The sequence below is a fragment of the Mytilus edulis genome, chromosome 7 (genome assembly GCF_963676685.1).
Source record: "Mytilus edulis chromosome 7, xbMytEdul2.2, whole genome shotgun sequence".
Classification (NCBI taxonomy): Eukaryota; Metazoa; Mollusca; class Bivalvia; order Mytilida; family Mytilidae; genus Mytilus; species Mytilus edulis.
Window position 1 is genome coordinate 9933690 of NC_092350.1, and position 16337 is coordinate 9950026.

General features: G+C 32.5%; 2 protein-coding genes across 2 annotated transcripts in view; one reads left to right on the plus strand and one right to left on the minus strand.

The window, feature by feature from the left end:
- Positions 1-16337, plus strand: part of LOC139529887 (cysteine--tRNA ligase, cytoplasmic-like) — a 195831-nt gene that overhangs the window by 108152 nt on the left and 71342 nt on the right. The gene's annotated exons all lie outside the window — the stretch shown is intronic.
- Positions 7957-13483, minus strand: LOC139529886 (DC-STAMP domain-containing protein 2-like). Its single transcript, XM_071325837.1, has 4 exons — positions 13425-13483; positions 11333-12299; positions 10535-10890; positions 7957-9598 (listed from the first exon to the last, which is right to left on the minus strand). Exons 2-4 carry the CDS (start codon positions 12287-12289, stop codon positions 8317-8319), a joined length of 2595 nt encoding a protein of 864 aa, XP_071181938.1. The 5' UTR covers positions 12290-12299; positions 13425-13483; the 3' UTR covers positions 7957-8316.

The window sequence follows — 16337 nt, forward strand, 5'->3', positions numbered from 1 at the left end:
ACATTAAATTGGGAATTTTTATTCGACTAATTGGGAATTTTTTAAGCATAAAATCTAAGACGAAATAACATTATTTTCCTGTAAAAACGGAAATTGTATATTATTATTAAGTTTAACCTGTACACTAATGTTCATGTATTACAGTTGTAACATTTTGAATAATTCTGGATGGGCTTACTGTTATTACATGAATATCATTGAACATGATGTACTAGTCTATCAACTTAGCTATAGTTACCTAAGCCTATTACAAAAACATATATTTCAGCTAACATAAACCACTGAAAAAATCATTCATCGGGTATTTGTCAACAGCAGGTCATCTCTATAATTTTACCTTGATTCAAATGGATTTCAAATTGAACTGGTCAATTGTCAAATTCAGAAAAGCAATTACAAAAGTTCATATATACGTAATTGATAAGATATTTAAAGCATTGAACCAGTGATCTTTAAATTTATTTGGATCATCTTCAAATCTTTTGAAATAGTTCCATTATGATGACATCGTATTTCATGAATGGTCTATCATCAACATTATTTTCAAAAAACGCTCAAACTTTTGTCTTTTGAGGAAATAATTTCTTTTACAAAACAAGGTTTTAATCATATTATATAACCGGCTCTGCTGGGCTATCTGCTTTTACGAGATCGGCGCCTATTAAACTTTATCCATCAATGTTATATCAAAATTTGAATTTGCTCTCTGCCGAGGTCTGCTTTGACACCCATTTTTATCAACCTGCTGGGCGATCTTCTTTTACAAGATCGAATACTCCCATAACATATTAATCAATTGAATTCGGCTGCTAAAATTGTTTGCCACATGTTGACACAATTAAATCGTTGTTAATAAAATGCGATCGTAAACAGCATTCTTATCCGGATTTTAAAACGTTTTAACAAACTATGAAAAATTATAGTTGCCTTAATCGGTGACATAAACTTTTCTGGAAATATCGATTTTTATTTTATTTCCCTGAATTGGGAATTAATTTTTATGTACATTTTTTTGGGGCCGCTGGTCGATTTAAGGGCCGCTAAGCGGCCCTAAACTATATAGTGGAATCATCCCTGATATTTAAGTCACTCCTGTTTTTGTTGTTGGTCAAGTTTTGTTAGAGCAATACAAATGTACTAGCTAATGAATTGACAGAATTGATTTCTTAATCTTGCTGGGTAAGACACTTTATAATGAACCTAGTAAGGTATTATCCACATATATTGAAGTGTTGGCTAAGACACTTTGAAGTTGTAAACTTTAAAGACTTTAATACTGCAACTGTGCTATGTGTGTTGACCATTTCAGTCACTGATCATATAAATCCTTGTTTGTGTTTTTTTGTAGAGTGTCATGAAGGGTGCAGTTTAAATCAATTGTCTAAGTACATTGTTTTACTCATTTAACAAATTAAAAATTCTGATTAAAACTCTCCGAAGATATCAGGCTTATAATTTAGTACACCCAATGTACTTTTTGTCTACAAAAGACTAACCAAAGATACCAGGATTATAATTTAGTACACCCAATGTTCTTTTTGTCTACAAAAGATTCACCAAAGATACCTGGCTTATAATTTAGTACACCAAAGGTACTGTTTGTCTACAAAAGACTCCCCAAAGAAACCAAGCTTATTATTTAGTACACCAAATGTTCTTTTTGTCTACAAAAGATTCACCAAAGATACCTGGCTTATAATTTAGTACACCCAATGTACTTTTTGTCTTCAAAAGACTCCCCAAAGAAACCAAGCTTATTATTTAGTACACCAAATGTTCTTTTTGTCTACAAAAGATTCACCAAAGATACCTGGCTTATAATTTAGTACACCAAATGTATTTTTTGTCTACAAAAGATTCACCAAAGATACCTGGCTTATAATTTAGTGCACCAAATGTACTGTTTGTCTACAAAAGACTTGCCAAAGATACCAGGCTTATAATTTAGTACACCAAACACATTTTGTCTACAAAAGATTCACCAAAGATACCTGGCTTATAATTTAATGCACCAAATGTACTGTTTGTCTACAAAAGACTCACCAAAGATACCTGGCTTATAATTTAATGCACCAAATGTACTTTTTGTCTACAAAAGATTCACCAAAGAAACCAAGCTTATAATTTAGTACACCAAATGTACTGTTTGTCTACAAAAGACTCACCAAAGATATCAGGCTTATAATTTAGTACACCAAATATACTTTTTGTCTACAAAAGATTCACCAAAGATACCTGGCTTATAATTTGATGCACCAAATGTACTGTTTGTCTACAAAAGACTCACCAAAGATACCTGGCTTATAATTTAATGCACCAAATGTACTTTTTGTCTACAAAAGATTCACCAAAGAAACCAAGCTTATAATTTAGTACACCAAATGTACTGTTTGTCTACAAAAGACTGACCAAAGATACCAAGCTTATAATTTAGTACACCAAATGTACTTTTTGTCTACAAAAGATTCACCAAAGATACCAGGCTTATAATTTAGTGCACCAAATGTACTTTTTGTCTACAAAGGACTTACCAAAGATACCAAGCTTATAATTTAGTGCACCAAATGTACTTTTTGTCTACAAAAGACTCACCAAAGATATCAGTCTATAATTTAGTGCACCTAACATACTTTTTGTCTACAATAGACTCACCAAAGATACCAGGCTTATAATTTAGTGCACCAAATGTTCTTTTTGTCTACAAAAGACTCACCAAAGATATCAGTCTATAATTTAGTGCACCTAACATACTTTTTGTCTACAAAAGACTCACCAAAGATACCAGGCTTATAATTTAGTGCACCAAATGTACTTTTTGTCTACAAAAGACTCACCAAAGATATCAGTCTATAATTTAGTTCACCTAACATACTTTTTGTCTACAAAAGACTCACCAAAGATATCAGTCTATAATTTAGTGCACCAAATGTACTTTTTGTCTACAAAGGACTTACCAAAGATACCAAGCTTATAATTTAGTGCACCAAATGTACTTTTTGTCTACAAAAGACTCACCAAAGATATCAGTCTATAATTTAGTGCTCCAAATGTACTTTTTGTCTACAAAGGACTTACCAAAGATACCAAGCTTATAATTTAGTGCACCAAATGTACTTTTTGTCTACAAAAGACTCACCAAAGATATCAGTCTATAATTTAGTGCACCAAATGTTCTTTTTGTATCTACAAAAGACTCGCCAAAGATATCTGGCTTAAAATTTTGTGTACCAAATGTATTTTGTATCTACAAAAGACTCGCCAAAGAAACCAAGCTTATAATTTAGTACATCCGATGTACTAAAAGACTCGCCAAAGAAACCAAACTTATAATTTAGTACACCCAATGTACTTTTTGTCTAGAAAAGACTCTCCAAAGATACCTGGCTTATAATTTAGTACACCAAACATACTTTTTGTCTACAAAAGACTCGCCAAAGAAACCAAACTTATAATTTAGTACACCCAATGTACTTTTTGTCTAGAAAAGACTCTCCAAAGATACCTGGCTTATAATTTAGTACACCAAACATACTTTTTGTCTACAAAAGACTCGCCAAAGAAACCAAGCTTATAATTTAGTACATCCGATGTACTAAAAGACTCGCCAAAGAAACCAAACTTATAATTTAGTACACCCAATGTACTTTTTGTCTACAAAAGACTCACCAAAGATACCAGGCTTATGATTTAGTGCACCAAATGTAATTTTTGTCTACAAAATACTCACCAAAGATACCACGCTTATAATTTAGTTCATCAAACATACCTTTTGTCTACAAAAGATTCACCAAAGATACCTGGCTTATAATTTAGTGCACCAAATGTATTTTTTGTCTACAAAATACTCACCAAAGATACCACGCTTATAATTTAGTTCATCAAACATACCTTTTGTCTACAAAAGATTCACCAAAGATACCTGGCTTATAATTTAGTGCACCCAATGTACTTTTTGTCTACAAAAGACTCGCCAAAGATACCTGGCTTATAATTTAGTACACCAAATGTATTTTTGTCTACAAAAGACTCGCCAAAGATACCAGGCTTAGGATTTAGTACACCCAATGTACTTTTTGTCTACAAAAGACTCGCCAAAGATACCTGGCTTATAATTTAGTACACCAAACATACTTTTTGTCTTCAAAAGACTCCCCAAAGAAACCAAGCTTATAATTTAGTACATCAAATGTACTTTTTGTCTACAAAAGACTAACCAAAGATACCAGGATTATAATTTAGTGCACCAAATGTTCTTTTTGTCTACAAAAGACTCGGCAAAGATTCCTGGCTTATAATTTTGTGCACCAAATGTTCTTTTTGTATCTACAAAAGACTCGCCAAAGAAACCAAGCTTATAATTTAGTACACCAAATGTATTTTTTGTCTACAAAAGACTCGCCAAAGATACCAGGCTTATAATTTAGTACACCAAATGTTCTTTTTGTCTACAAAAGACTCGCCAAAGATACCAGGCTTATAATTTAGTACACCAAATGTATTTTTTGTCTACAAAAGACTCGCAAAGATACCAGGCTTATAATTTAGTGCACCAAATGTTCTTTTTGTCTACAAAAGACTCGCCAAAGATACCAGGCTTATAATTTAGTGCACCAAATTTTTTTTTTGTCTACAAAAGACTTGCCAAAGATACCAGGCTTATAATTTAGTGCACCAAATTTTTTTTTGTCTACAAAAGACTCGCCAAAGATACTAGGCTTATAATTTTGTGCACCAAATGTATTTTTTATCTACAAAAGATTCACCAAAGATATCAGGCTCATAATTTAATGCATCATATGTATTTTTTGTCTACAAAAGATTCACAAAAGATACCAGGCTTATAATTTAGTACACCAAATGTACTTTTTGTCAACAAAAGACTAACCAAAAATATCAGGCTTAGGATTTAATGCACCCAATGTACTTTTTGTCTACAAAGGACTTACCAAAGATATCAGGCTTAGGATTTTATGCACCCAATGTATTTTTTATCTACAAAAGACTCACCAAAGAAACTAAGCTTATAATTTAGTACACCTTATGTTCTTTTTGTCTACAAAAGACTTGCAGATACCAAGCTTATAATTTAGTGCACCAAACATACTTTTTGTCTGCAAAAGACTCACCAAAGATACCAGGCTTATAATTTAGTACACCAAATGTTCTTTTTGTCTACAAAAAACTAACCAAAGATACCTGGCTTATAATTTAGTGCATCAAATGTACTTTTTGACTACAAAAAACTAACCAAAGATACAAGGCTTATAATTTAGTGCACCAAATGTACTTTTTGTCTACAAAGGACTTACCAAAGATACCAGGATTATAATTTATTATACAAAATGTTCTTTTTGTCTATGAAAGACTAACCAAAGATATCAGTCTATAATTTAGTACACCTAACATACTTTTTGTCTACAAGAGACTCGCCAAAGATACCAGGCTTATAATTAAGTACACCAAACGTGTTTTTTGTCTGCAAAAGAATTATCAAAGATACCTGGCTTATAATTTAGTGCACCAAATATACTTTTTTTGTCTACAAAAGACTGACCAAAGATATCAGGCTTATAATTTAGTACACCAAATGTTCTTTTTGTCTACAAAAGACTGACCAAAGATATCAAGCTTATAATTTAGTACACCAAATTTTTTTTTTGTCTACAAAAGACTTGCCAAAGATACCAGGCTTATAATTTAGTGCACCAAATTTTTTTTTGTCTACAAAAGACTCGCCAAAGATACTAGGCTTATAATTTTGTGCACCAAATGTATTTTTTATCTACAAAAGATTCACCAAAGATATCAGGCTCATAATTTAATGCATCATATGTATTTTTTGTCTACAAAAGATTCACAAAAGATACCAGGCTTATAATTTAGTACACCAAATGTACTTTTTGTCAACAAAAGACTAACCAAAAATATCAGGCTTAGGATTTAATGCACCCAATGTACTTTTTGTCTACAAAGGACTTACCAAAGATATCAGGCTTAGGATTTTATGCACCCAATGTATTTTTTATCTACAAAAGACTCACCAAAGAAACTAAGCTTATAATTTAGTACACCTTATGTTCTTTTTGTCTACAAAAGACTTGCAGATACCAAGCTTATAATTTAGTGCACCAAACATACTTTTTGTCTGCAAAAGACTCACCAAAGATACCAGGCTTATAATTTAGTACACCAAATGTTCTTTTTGTCTACAAAAAACTAACCAAAGATACCTGGCTTATAATTTAGTGCATCAAATGTACTTTTTGACTACAAAAAACTAACCAAAGATACAAGGCTTATAATTTAGTGCACCAAATGTACTTTTTGTCTACAAAGGACTTACCAAAGATACCAGGATTATAATTTATTATACAAAATGTTCTTTTTGTCTATGAAAGACTAACCAAAGATATCAGTCTATAATTTAGTACACCTAACATACTTTTTGTCTACAAGAGACTCGCCAAAGATACCAGGCTTATAATTAAGTACACCAAACGTGTTTTTTGTCTGCAAAAGAATTATCAAAGATACCTGGCTTATAATTTAGTGCACCAAATATACTTTTTTTGTCTACAAAAGACTGACCAAAGATATCAGGCTTATAATTTAGTACACCAAATGTTCTTTTTGTCTACAAAAGACTGACCAAAGATATCAAGCTTATAATTTAGTACACCAAATGTTCTTTTTGTCTACAAAAGACTCACCAAAGATACCTGGCTTATAATTTAGTACACCAAATGTATTTTTGTCTACAAAAGACTCGCCAAAGATACCAGGCTTAGGATTTAGTACACCCAATGTACTTTTTGTCTACAAAAGACTCGCCAAAGATACCTGGCTTATAATTTAGTACACCAAACATACTTTTTGTCTTCAAAAGACTCCCCAAAGAAACCAAGCTTATAATTTAGTACATCAAATGTACTTTTTGTCTACAAAAGACTAACCAAAGATACCAGGATTATAATTTAGTGCACCAAATGTTCTTTTTGTCTACAAAAGACTCGGCAAAGATTCCTGGCTTATAATTTTGTGCACCAAATGTTCTTTTTGTATCTACAAAGCAGTGGCATATCATAAGGTAATGCATATTTCTGATAATGATAGGTAATGGAAGTGATCAATTCATGTCATGGCTAGCAGGTTGTTTGTTGGTTTTTTTTCCTTCAAGGAAATGATATAGATTTTCTTTAACTATATTAATCTTTTCCTTAGGAAAGAAGACATTTCCTACGGATACCACAAGTTAAATTTACTCCTGTGTTGGAGTTTTTCTATTGTATTGTTTCCTGTCACAGGAAATTAGTTAACTTTTGTATTTGATTAATTTTTTAAATACAAATTAAAGACCTTACAAATTTAAACAGAGATAATTGATTAGTTTGTTATTGATATTTTTTGTATTCTTGTCTTTCATTTTTGCTAATGGGCTTTTTCTATATGCCTTTTTGGTTTCTTTATTACATGTTTGTTTTTATTGTGATCATGATAATAACACAATGTTTGCTCCTGTACCCCTATTTTGGACATTTTTAACTATAAAGTCTGTTTGTTTTGTTCACATATCCTTTTCACTACAAAGTAACTTTATGCTATTGTCTTACAAGTGAGAGGTTTAGCTAGATATAAAACAAGGTTAAATTCACCATTTTCTACATAAGACAATGCCAGTATCAAGTCAGGAAAATACAGATCCCATAGATGTTCTTGCTACGGTTCTTTGATGTTTAAAATGCATGGCACCCACCCTACATGGTTGTCAGATTTAATACCCTGCACTTGATTTTACTTCGATATGTATTTACATATCCTATGATCCCAAATTGAGGCATCACACAAGCTTTTTATTGCTGGAAGGGAAAAGTTCAGGTACAAGTATTTTTGTTACCCTTTTCAACCTTTAAGGTCTTTGAAATGGGCATGATTTCATTGGCATCAAATGAAGTACCTGAGCAAACTTTAAACTACAAAGAAATTAAAAAAAACCACTAAAGTCTCCATGTTGATGTGTTTTTACCTGAAGTTTCTGTTGCTATTTTTGTGCAGTGTCTATAATTGAGTGAATGCTGTGTCTCTATTCAGGTGAAAAGCACTGTCTGTTATTGAGGATCATTGAGTGAATTTCAATGTCTTTTGTTCCTTAATTAAAAGAAAGAGAGAATTGGTACACATATATTTATTGATTCATAGTACATTTTTTGGTTAGATATATATATATAGTATGACACTAAATGCACATACTTTACTTTTGTGAAGGATCCATGCTCATGGCAGAATGTTGCATGGGGTTGCATAGATAATCATGGGGTGTCACCGTTTTGACATGTTTGATTTAGCATTACAAACAAGACAAATGTACTTCATATCTCCAAAACATTCCTCACAGTAATTAGATTGACATTTATCACATTGATGGAAGCGAATTCTGCCATCTTCCTTATTTTCACAGCTGATACATGTCTTATATTTAGGTAGACAAGGACAGAAATATTTAGCAAATATCGGACATCGGTATTCCATCCATCCACGGAAAGTTAAACGATTTTCCATATGGAATTGCTTGTTACGAGATATGACATGCTGAGTCAACCAATTCATCAGAGATTTTCTCTGGTGTCGTATTTTCTCGTGAAGATATTTTATCCTCTCAATATCTCGTTCTGGATAGAAGAATGTGACAATTTTCCTTCGTAAACGTAAACCATAAGCTTGCATTATAAGGAACACAAATGCAAAGAAGTAAAGGAAACTAAACTTATAGATATTATCATCATCTGGTTTACTGGGAGTTGGGATGCAAGTTGTTAGGTTAAACTCTACTCCAAAGTCTGAATCCAATTTGATAGTGCTTAGGAAAGCTCTTAAAAATGCTGAAATAAATCCACTGCCCTCTACAGATACACTCAGAGAACTAGTGCCACCGATATTTATATTCAGGTTACCATAGCGATCAATGAGCATCAGAACAAAATAAAGAACATAGTCAAAGAAAATGATTACAGTAGCTATCAAGATATGAATTCCAATTTTAGTAATACCAGTTTTAGCATGATCTATTTCTTTCGATGATAGCCATGGTGACCGAGTGTCAGCGTAGTTTCTGCATTCTTTTCTCTTCAGCGGTAAAACTGAAGGTTTTCCCTGTTCCTTGCATTGCTTGTCGTAAGTCTTAAAAGCTTTTGAAATGTAGATATTGTCATAACGATCCTTACTGAGAAACTTCTTAAGATAGAAGATTGACTTGAGAAATAATAACAATAGAGTGATGACGAGAATGTTACTGACTATACCAGATACTGTTAGAATCCATTTCGTTCTAGACTGTATGTCCTCTTTAACTTGGGAAATGATTTGTGCTGCTGTTTTTGAGGAATTGATATTCCCAATTGTACTGATATCTCCATCAAAGTCAAAATAAAAGAAGGAGATGACATCATTAAGGACAGAATTAACTGCAGTATTTGCACCTTCTATGACAGTGGATATAAATTTAATAGGCTTACAGACAAGTACATTGGCTACTTGGACAACTTTACAAACAGCCTCAATGTCCAGAACCACACATATCTTATGCAAAACACCTCTTTTTGACCTACAAGGAAATTAAATGTTCATCATTAATATACTGAAATACTATAAGTCAACTGATGTTTTGAGGTTCTTTTATTGTGTTTAGCAAACTTTGAAGCAATTTAGATTATGTGATTTTCATCAAATATTCAGTATAAAAAGTACTATGAATAATGCCAATATCATTCCTTTTTATCAAAATACTGAAACCAAACAAAGAAGGTGTTACACAAATACAACAAAGGTATAGATAAATGATGAAGCACAGCTAGTTGTTACACCATTTGTACTTATATGTTCGCAGTAAGAATGTCCTGCACATTAAATTATGCTTAAATGATCTGTCATGGAATTTTCACACTTGTGTAAAGAAAAAGAGTTCATTACCAGTAAAGATTCATTATTATTCATGAAGTATATTACTAAATAAAGGCAACAGTAAGTAGTATACCCCTGTTCGAAATTCATAAATCAATAGAGAAAAAACAAATCCGGGTTACAAACTAAAACTGAGGGAAACGCATCAAATATATGAGAACTACGACACAACAGAAACACAACATTAAAATGTAACAGACACAGAAACGAACTATAATATAACAATGGCCATTTTCCTGACTTGGTACAGGGCATTTCAAGAATAAAAATGGTGGGTTGAACCTGGTTTTGTGGAGCCAAACCTCACGCTTTAATGGCAATGTTAATTATAACATTAAAATGACAACATTACATGACAGGACTACAATACAAATAAATGGGAGAAAATATACGACAGAGAAACAAACAAATTAGTAGCCAACAAAAGGTACTAAATGTGTCTTTTTTTTAATGATTTAAGTTGCAATCATCATGGTTTCTGTGTAATTCTAAGTTACAATAATTTAAGTGCATGTGGTTTATGTTTATTCTCTAACCTATTTTATAAGGGAATGTAATTTATGATTATTCTCTAACCTACCTTTTCAGTAAATGCTTTTTATGCAGTCGTGTTTTATTGGTTATCGTCTCAGCATTCTTAGATTTTAGATAGATACCATATCTTTGTAAGGGGGATTCTTGTCCCATCAACTGTTTAGCTAACTCTATTGCATTTTTCTCTTGCTCTGTAATAGCTCTCCTTCTTTTCCTTTTTTTTCCAAACAATCTACCTAAACCATTTCCTATTGACTTTCCAGTATTGGCCACATCTTTCCCAAAGTTGATAATATCCCTTGTAGGGTCAACAGATTTGAGAGCTTTTTCACACTCAGATTTAGCATTGTTAATTCCCTTCTCACATTTAGACTGGGCTGTATTAATACCATTACTGCATTCCTAGGAAAATAAATTGTAAAGTGAAAGTTTTGAAAGGGGGAAAAGAGAAGTGTATGTCTTCACATGATAGAACTTAGATATATGTTATCTTAAAAATGATAATGATATGTTTGTTCATATATATTTTGCTGATATTTTGGTATCTTATAGTTATGATTTGTAATCCCCTACCATAGCCAAGATCAATTCAGTCATGCTCCTTTACAAATGGAAAAATTGCTGATTCGTTTCCATTCTCTGACCGAAGTTTGCATCAGCAAACAAATGCTTTAAATCTTATACACAATGCTTATATTTATATATATGTTTAAAAGGTTATCAGTTCTACTTCCTAACAAGCTTCTTGTGAAAAAAGAAAAGACAAATACTATTTCATTTCTCTTATTCTTTGAATGCAAAGATCATACCCTAACTTAGGTTCACTAAAGTAAATAAAAGTTACCTTTGCTGCATTTTCTAGTGCATTCTTAGCTGCATTGAGACCATTCACAAAAGCCTCAACTGCATCAGTAACTGGTGCAATATCATTTTTGATAGAATTTGCAATGTTCTTCAGTTTGACAAGGCCTTCATAAATTCTCCTCTCTATTATTCTGATTGGTTCTTCTAGTTGACCTCTGAGAATGGAAGTCTGGTTATAGATCAGTTCCTGGGTGCAGGCCATTGATTGGGATGCTTGCTCTGCATTGTAAACAATGTTTACTACGGGACCAGCAAGTAACAGGGCGAATATAATGGACATGAATACAGTTCGTCCCTTTCCAGTGAACAGGTTGGGAACCATTAGTAAGAAGATACATCTCATGTGTGTAGACATGGCTAATGCTGCACAGATAGGGAGGGAAAATCCTATTGTTATGTAGCAAGAGTTTTGTAGAGAATACTCATAACTGTATCTCAAAAGAACAAACAGGATTCCACAGGTAATAACACCTCCAAATATTCCAAAGATGCCTTTTACGATCCTGTGATCTCCACGGCTGCTGTTGACAATGTTCTTTCCAAAGGATTTGACTGGCTTTGGAACCAGTTTAGGAAGTCTGACACCTATAATATTTGAATGTCCAGGAACATGAGAAAGTCTTTTTTGTAAGATATTATCAGGAATTTTGGCCTTGTTTTGTGGAACCAAAGTTTCTGTACTTTCACTCTTGTTTTTGGACATCAGGACTAATTCGTCAGTCATCTTTTTTGCCATTGACATTCTTTTGACCTTGTCTTTAAATGACAATTTCCTGACAATGAAACTAGTTGGAAATGTGCCAGTTTTACCAGTTGACCTATTATGTCCCATTGACCAGCCGTTACCAACATCTTCAACGATTGATATAGTATCTCCGACACAAAGGTTTATGTCTGTATCTGTGGTGGCCTGGTATGTAAATCTGACTTTATACATGATTGCAGACCTGGAATTTAAAACATTAAGAAGGATGATCTTATGATCTCTTAAAATACTTATTTATTTATTCAGACAGCATTGGAGATTGATCTTCTGTGTCATTGGGTTGCTGAATCATTGACTTAATAAACCACTTCTGTTTTATTTATACTTGTCCTACTTATATGGAAATGTGATAGCAGGTACTTGCTGGATTTAGTTTTCCTAGAGAGATAAACGTTATCCTAGTACTTTAAGCTTGGACTTGAAAGTTACTTCTAATTGTACTTTACCAATGTGAGGGACAGTCACTTGTACTTGGCATAGTTATAAATATTAAAGTAAATTGACAAATTACAAAGATAAAAGAAATTAAAAAGAAGTATTTAACACATAGACTATCATGTATAAATAAGTGTTTCCACTTTAATGATACAATCATGTTTTTTACATTCCCTTATCTGTGGCCAAGTTCGGATGGATATCTATAGTAGATGGGATTGACTTGGTCATATATAACACCTGTTATGATTGGATATAGCTTTCCTGCCATTAAAACTCGAGGATCCCTGTGTTAGTGGCAGTTTTATTTTAGATCGACTCGATATCCTGGATGTTATGATGTCTATCCAATCAAATTTGAATGTAAACATATTCAGAGTATGGGCCTTGTACCTCCGGTAATCTAGACCTTATGACTCTTCAAAATTATTTACCGTTCATATGGAACTCTAGTCAGAACTCAGATTCCATTCGAACTTAGTCTGTTAGTCACATGAATACATATGGTGAGGGGGACACAATGTTCTGTTTTATGGACATCCATGTGGACATTTTGCCACTACATTTGAAAAAAAAGTTATAAGAACTTAAAATTGACAACTTACATATATCAAGCTATGAAAGGTTATGCTGCAATATGTATTTTTTATATAAAGAAAAATAATGTTAATTTAATTTGATTTTTCATAAAAGGAGACATTTTTAGAATTAAATTATACAATCATAATGAATTGACACAATATCGAGAGAACAAAAATATTGAAAAAATTGTTGTTTTTGTTATACATTTAAGTTTAAATGCTGATATAATAAAGATTTAATTTATTTAAAACATTTATTTAGAAAATATAGTGTACAGAATCCAACTTACCTTAGTTTCTACAACTTTAAGTGGATATGAATATATGCATATTCAGTTGACCTCTGAACTTATCTGTCATGTCATTGTTTTTTATTGGTATGACCCATCATTGACAAATTAAGTATCAAATTGTTAAAAACAATTAGTAAATTAGTCTACGATTCATCATATATGTATACATACAAACTTCTATAAATAGTATTCATTGTGTAAATGTTACAAATTTGAAAAGGGAGTCTGATATAGTTGTTACTCATTACTGTGCTATATTTTGTTGGTTATTTCTGGCCAAACAAGGTTATCATTTTCCCTTGGCCTTTTGAGGTTACGGATCATAAGTGATACTAAAAATTAATACAATGAAAGGAGCCAATAAAAACAATAACAATTAAAATTTACCTATCTGCATCAGGAAGATTGAGAGGTGGCTGAGTAGAGTCAGGTTCAAGCAGGTGACTCTAATTGACCCCCCATTATTGTCTTGTTTCTGTTATCACCTAACTGTTATTCACCCTCCTATATTTTCTGGTTTCTGTAATGCCCAAACTAGAGTGTTTCCTCTCCCATTGTCTAGTTGTTTTGATTACCTAACTCTCTAGTGTATCTTGCTGCCTTTTTTCTTGTACTTTGGTCTATTGGACATCATTATTTAAATTTAAAAATGTTTTCTTATATATTGGCATTAGGACTTCCAATTTCTTGCATTGAATGCAAAATTGTGAAATAAAAATAACCAAAATAGCCTTTTGGATAATCTTGTTGCTCATGTATAATTTTTGGACAAAACTTTGTGGGAAATGGAAATTTTAGGTCAGTTATTTGAATTTCGACATATTATGACATCATAGTGTAATGACAAGTAAAATTAAAATCAGATTGGTCTATATTGTTGTCAACTTTAGATACAATGGCAATGAAAATCATTAAAGCCAGACAGAGTTGTCTCCCATACCATAGTTTCAAGTTGTAACTAATTCAGATTTTTATAATCCATTTTTATCAATATGGATTGATTATTTATTTAAAATAATTTGAGACATTACAAAAAATGATGAAAAAAATTATATGTAGGGTTTATAAAACAGTTGTGGCCTTATGTATAATTAACTAAGTGACTTGTAATTCTCAGAAGAGATACATAAACACATATTTGAGACTAGCAAACTAAATCTAATAAACCAATATAGTTATTCAGTCTTGTGCATATAATTAGTTACATAGTGCGCTAGTGACCTAATACGATATATATGTGGTGAGAGTTCGCTCTCACCTCCATATGAAATTTACTGACACCATATATATCATATTAGGTCACAAAGCTTGAATCCCCATATGAAATTTTCTGACCCCATGTATATCGTATTAGGTCACTGGCACACTATGGAACGAATTTATCTTACTGACTATCTTAATATGTGATATTTAGACTAGCTAGTGGATTATAAAAGTGTCCATGTCTTCAATTCTGTTTCAAAAACAAATGCCAACAATTACAACTTTTCTCACCGCCTTGTTGTTTGTATAAAGGAACACAACTCCACTACTAACCTAATATTGAACCTTACTAGCCTAATATGGAATATACACGGTCTCCAGGCGGTTGCTCTTAACCAATCATATTCTTAGAAATGTATAGGAGGTAAGATACATTGTTAACCAAGCCCTAATTTGGACCTGATAAGGATCTTCCATCACTGTATTGGATACCTAAACTGCATAAGTGTCCTTACAAACAAAGGTATATTGCTGGGTCTTCAAAGTGCTCCACGAAACCTCTTTCTAAATTATGTACATCTATTTTATCAGCAATCAAAGATGGGCTTCAAAGTAATTATGAAACTGCCTATTCTAGAGGTGGCGTGAATCAGATGTGGATACTTATAAATTCCAAAGATTTTTTAGAGTACATACAATCTAACTCTATTTCATCTTGCAATAGTATTAAGACATTTGACTTTTTTACATTTTACACAAGTATTCCAGATTCCAAACTAAAAGACTAATTGAAAGAGTTGGTATTGCTTTGTTTCATAAAAAAAGAATGGCCAACGTAGAAACAAGTATCTTGTCTTAGGGAGGGATAAACTCTTCTTTGTAAAGGACCACTCTGATTCAAGCAAAAAATTCTCTGAAACTGACATTATCAGGATGCTTGATTTCTTGATTTACAACATATTTGTTACGTTTGGTGGACATGTTTTTCCACAGACTGATGGCATTCCAATGGAAACCAATTGTGCCCCTCTTCTTGCCGACTGGTTTCTACATTATTATGAGGCTGATTTCATACAGAAGTTAGCAATATCCTTTAACTCTACTTTCCACTATATTATAGATGATGTTCTTTCGTTAATTAATTCAAAATTTGGTGACTATGTTGAATGCATCTATCCCATCGAACTAGAGATAAAGGATACAACAGATACAGTTAAGTCGGCCTCATATCTTGACTTACATCTAGACATTGACAATGAGGGTCGGTTGCAAACAAAACTTTATGACAAAAGAGATGATTTCAGCTTTCCAGTTGTGAACATTCCATTTCTAATTAGTAACATTCCAGCAACACCTCACTGGACATTAAGCCACCAACAATCCAGCAACACATGCATACGGGGTATATATCTCCCAATTGATAGGATATTCCTGTGCTTGCATTTTCTATCATGATTTTCTTGATAGAGTGTTGCTGCTTACAAGGAAACTATTAAACCAAGAGTTCCAAATGGTGAAGTTGAGTTCATCCCTTCGTAAATTTTATAGACGCCATCACAAGTTGGTTGACCGGTATGAAATAACAGTTCACAAATGATATGGGATATGTTCCTTACGTTGTAACTACAATCCCCTTCCCTTTCATGAATGTGACTACCAAATAAGACTATATACTGGATTTGTTATAAAATTAGCAACACGACAGGT